General features: G+C 46.1%; 1 protein-coding gene across 1 annotated transcript in view; it reads right to left on the minus strand.

Annotated features, from left to right (window-relative positions):
• Positions 1 to 219: 219 nt before the first annotated feature.
• Positions 220 to 4,228, minus strand: part of LAMA5 (laminin subunit alpha 5) — a 119,638-nt gene continuing 115,629 nt past the window's right edge. The window contains exons 80-81 of the mRNA XM_018560158.1: positions 3,045 to 3,169; positions 220 to 678 (exon numbers count right to left, since the gene is read on the minus strand). Coding sequence (XP_018415660.1) covers positions 536 to 678; positions 3,045 to 3,169 — 268 coding nt within the window. The 3' untranslated portion in view covers positions 220 to 535. The remainder of the gene's footprint in view (positions 679 to 3,044; positions 3,170 to 4,228) is intronic.

Below are 4,228 nucleotides of genomic sequence, written 5' to 3' on the forward strand. Positions count from 1 at the left end.
TGGGACAGAGAAGGCAAGAAAGAAAAAAACGGACGGGTTTGACCTTTCCCTACTCTGCCCAAAATGTAAAACAAAGTTAGATAGACTTCAAGCTCCTGAACGCTTTTCAGAAACAGACCTGTCAGAGCCCCTATTCGGTAACATCTATGAGTGATTACTTAGAGGGGTCTGCCAGAGGTGTAGAGGACCGACAAGGCTCGGATTGTGACAAGGTCTGATCAGTGGTGAAGCTCTGCCATTACCTTTAGAATTACCACAGTGACCCCAGACAGGAAACAAGTCTCTGACAGCTGCAGGTTACAGCAAGACCACAGAAGATCCAATTGTGAGTAGCTGGGTAAGTGTTGTGAGGTCTGTGGAAGAAGATTAGTTCCGTTGTCTAACCGCATAGGAAGCACCCATGATTCTAGGAGACGGGGAAAGGCTAGGACAGGTCCTCTTTCCTCTCCCCCGTTACTGGCACAGTGTAGTGGTGTCTGCCCATTAGACGCTAGCAGTCACATTACAATTTGTCCTTTCGCTGTCGGCTGTCTATTCAGAGAACTGGACAGACATTGACGCCCGAAGATCCTGAGAACGTTCCGGACTTTGAGACGTCGACAAGCTTTCTATTCATGCTGAGGTTCCTCATGCAGCCGTGGTATGGGGGTGCTAAGACTTGTGTGCTGCGAAGAGTCACTGTAAGAAGAGGGAAAGGGGGATCAAATGTCTGGTCATACAAGGTGGAGCATATGCAGGTCTACATTCTAAGCAATCACCTATTTCACTTTTACTCGTCTTTTAATTAAATGAAAATTGGCATTCCTCATGAAAATTTGTGTGAAAATGAATTTTACCGGTCTTATATAAAAGTCAAAATGTGAGCCCGGCAATGAGATCCACCACTGAGCACAAGAGCTCTCTATCATTGTCCTCGTCTCTCTCTGCTCACTGTGGGAGGATAACTACTGATTCACACAAAGGCTCTCTACAAATGTACTGGTCTGTCATAAAATCAAGCATGGAGGATTTTCCCCTAGTCACACCAGGGATCACTAACATTCATACTGAAAACCCAAACCAGTCCTCGTGGAAATGTATTACTGGGATATATTACTATTTCACTAAAATGTTCCCGGTGTTTCGTGATATGAGATTTGTTGAGTCCTCGTGACACAGACATTTCTATATAATGCTGCCACTGTACATTCACTGTACTTACCGGGAACTCCTCCCACAAACAGGGTCCCGTGATTGTGGACATGTGACGACGGACTGATCCCCACCAAGTGGCTTCCTTCTGTGTCCACGTCCAGCTGGATGACGTTACTACCTTTGGTCACTGCAGAGGGAAGAGGGGAAAAGACAATGAACAGTCGTAGGGCAAGACCAGTGCAGGTTCTTATTATACCAATCACAGCACCCCTGCCGGGTACAAGGTCGGTTCTCTCCCCGGAGAAGGAATATTTCTAAAAGATTTAGTCAATAAGTCTGAACTGCACCAGAACTATAAGCAGGAAAGTTGTCATACATGTCATGGAACTGCAATGCCCACAGAAAGAGCAGGACCAGCAACCAATACTGCTGAGGTAGTTCACAGGTACTTTGGTCTTGGGTGCTAAACAACCCTTACCGGGGCACTAAAAAGCCCCGCCATAAATTCCCACGCCTCAGTTTATACTGACCGGTCATAAGTCTCCTCACCCCTCTTCCCATCTGCCTCAGTCTATACTAACCGGCTATAAATCTCCCCTCTCTCTTTCCATCGGCCTCATTCTATATATGGACCGACTATAAATCTTCCCCCTCTCTTCCCATCGCCCATGGTCTATACTAACAAGCTATAAATCTCCCCCTCTCTTTCCATCGGCCTCATTCTATATATGGACCGACTATAAATCTTCCCCCTCTCTTCCCATCGCCCATGGTCTATACTAACAAGCTATAAATCTCCCCCTCTCTTTCCATCGGCCTCATTCTATATATGGACCGACTATAAATCTTCCCCCTCTCTTCCCATCGCCCATGGTCTATACTAACATGCTATAAATCTCCCCTCTCTCTTCCCATCAGCCTCATTCTATATAGGACCGGCTAATAATCTCCCCTCTCTCTTCCCATCGGCCTCATTCTATATACTGACCGGCTAATAATCTCCCCTCTCTCTTCCCATCGGCCTCATTCTATATACTGACCGGCTATATTCTGACTGGCTTTAAGTCTCTTCTCATCAGCCCCAATTTATAAGGACCAGCTATAATTCTCCCACGTCTCTTCCCATTACCTTGGTCTATACTGATCAGCTATAAATCTCCCCTTCTATTCCTATTGGCTTCATGCTATATACTTCCCGGCAATAAATCCCCCCCGACCCCCTGCCCTTCCCATTGGTCTCGGTCTATACATACTGGACAGACATTGACGCCCGAAGATCCTGAGAACGTTCCGGACTTTGAGACGTCGACAAGCTTTCTATTCATGCTGAGGTTCCTCATGCAGCCGTGGTATGGGGGTGCTAAGACTTGTGTGCTGCGAAGAGTCACTGTAAGAAGAGGGAAAGGGGGATCAAATGTCTGGTCATACAAGGTGGAGCATATGCAGGTCTACATTCTAAGCAATCACCTATTTCACTTTTACTCGTCTTTTAATTAAATGAAAATTGGCATTCCTCATGAAAATTTGTGTGAAAATGAATTTTACCGGTCTTATATAAAAGTCAAAATGTGAGCCCGGCAATGAGATCCACCACTGAGCACAAGAGCTCTCTATCATTGTCCTCGTCTCTCTCTGCTCACTGTGGGAGGATAACTACTGATTCACACAAAGGCTCTCTACAAATGTACTGGTCTGTCATAAAATCAAGCATGGAGGATTTTCCCCTAGTCACACCAGGGATCACTAACATTCATACTGAAAACCCAAACCAGTCCTCGTGGAAATGTATTACTGGGATATATTACTATTTCACTAAAATGTTCCCGGTGTTTCGTGATATGAGATTTGTTGAGTCCTCGTGACACAGACATTTCTATATAATGCTGCCACTGTACATTCACTGTACTTACCGGGAACTCCTCCCACAAACAGGGTCCCGTGATTGTGGACATGTGACGACGGACTGATCCCCACCAAGTGGCTTCCTTCTGTGTCCACGTCCAGCTGGATGACGTTACTACCTTTGGTCACTGCAGAGGGAAGAGGGGAAAAGACAATGAACAGTCGTAGGGCAAGACCAGTGCAGGTTCTTATTATACCAATCACAGCACCCCTGCCGGGTACAAGGTCGGTTCTCTCCCCGGAGAAGGAATATTTCTAAAAGATTTAGTCAATAAGTCTGAACTGCACCAGAACTATAAGCAGGAAAGTTGTCATACATGTCATGGAACTGCAATGCCCACAGAAAGAGCAGGACCAGCAACCAATACTGCTGAGGTAGTTCACAGGTACTTTGGTCTTGGGTGCTAAACAACCCTTACCGGGGCACTAAAAAGCCCCGCCATAAATTCCCACGCCTCAGTTTATACTGACCGGTCATAAGTCTCCTCACCCCTCTTCCCATCTGCCTCAGTCTATACTAACCGGCTATAAATCTCCCCTCTCTCTTTCCATCGGCCTCATTCTATATATGGACCGACTATAAATCTTCCCCCTCTCTTCCCATCGCCCATGGTCTATACTAACAAGCTATAAATCTCCCCCTCTCTTTCCATCGGCCTCATTCTATATATGGACCGACTATAAATCTTCCCCCTCTCGTCCCATCGCCCATGGTCTATACTAACAAGCTATAAATCTCCCCCTCTCTTTCCATCGGCCTCATTCTATATATGGACCGACTATAAATCTTCCCCCTCTCTTCCCATCGCCCATGGTCTATACTAACATGCTATAAATCTCCCCTCTCTCTTCCCATCAGCCTCATTCTATATAGGACCGGCTAATAATCTCCCCTCTCTCTTCCCATCGGCCTCATTCTATATACTGACCGGCTAATAATCTCCCCTCTCTCTTCCCATCGGCCTCATTCTATATACTGACCGGCTATATTCTGACTGGCTTTAAGTCTCTTCTCATCAGCCCCAATTTATAAGGACCAGCTATAATTCTCCCACGTCTCTTCCCATTACCTTGGTCTATACTGATCAGCTATAAATCTCCCCTTCTATTCCTATTGGCTTCATGCTATATACTTCCCGGCAATAAATCCCCCCCGACCCCCTGCCCTTCCCATTGGTCTCGGTCTATACAT

The sequence above is a fragment of the Nanorana parkeri genome, unplaced genomic scaffold (assembly GCF_000935625.1).
Source record: "Nanorana parkeri isolate BGI_ZX_2015 unplaced genomic scaffold, ASM93562v1 scaffold17, whole genome shotgun sequence".
NCBI lineage: Eukaryota > Metazoa > Chordata > Amphibia > Anura > Dicroglossidae > Nanorana > Nanorana parkeri.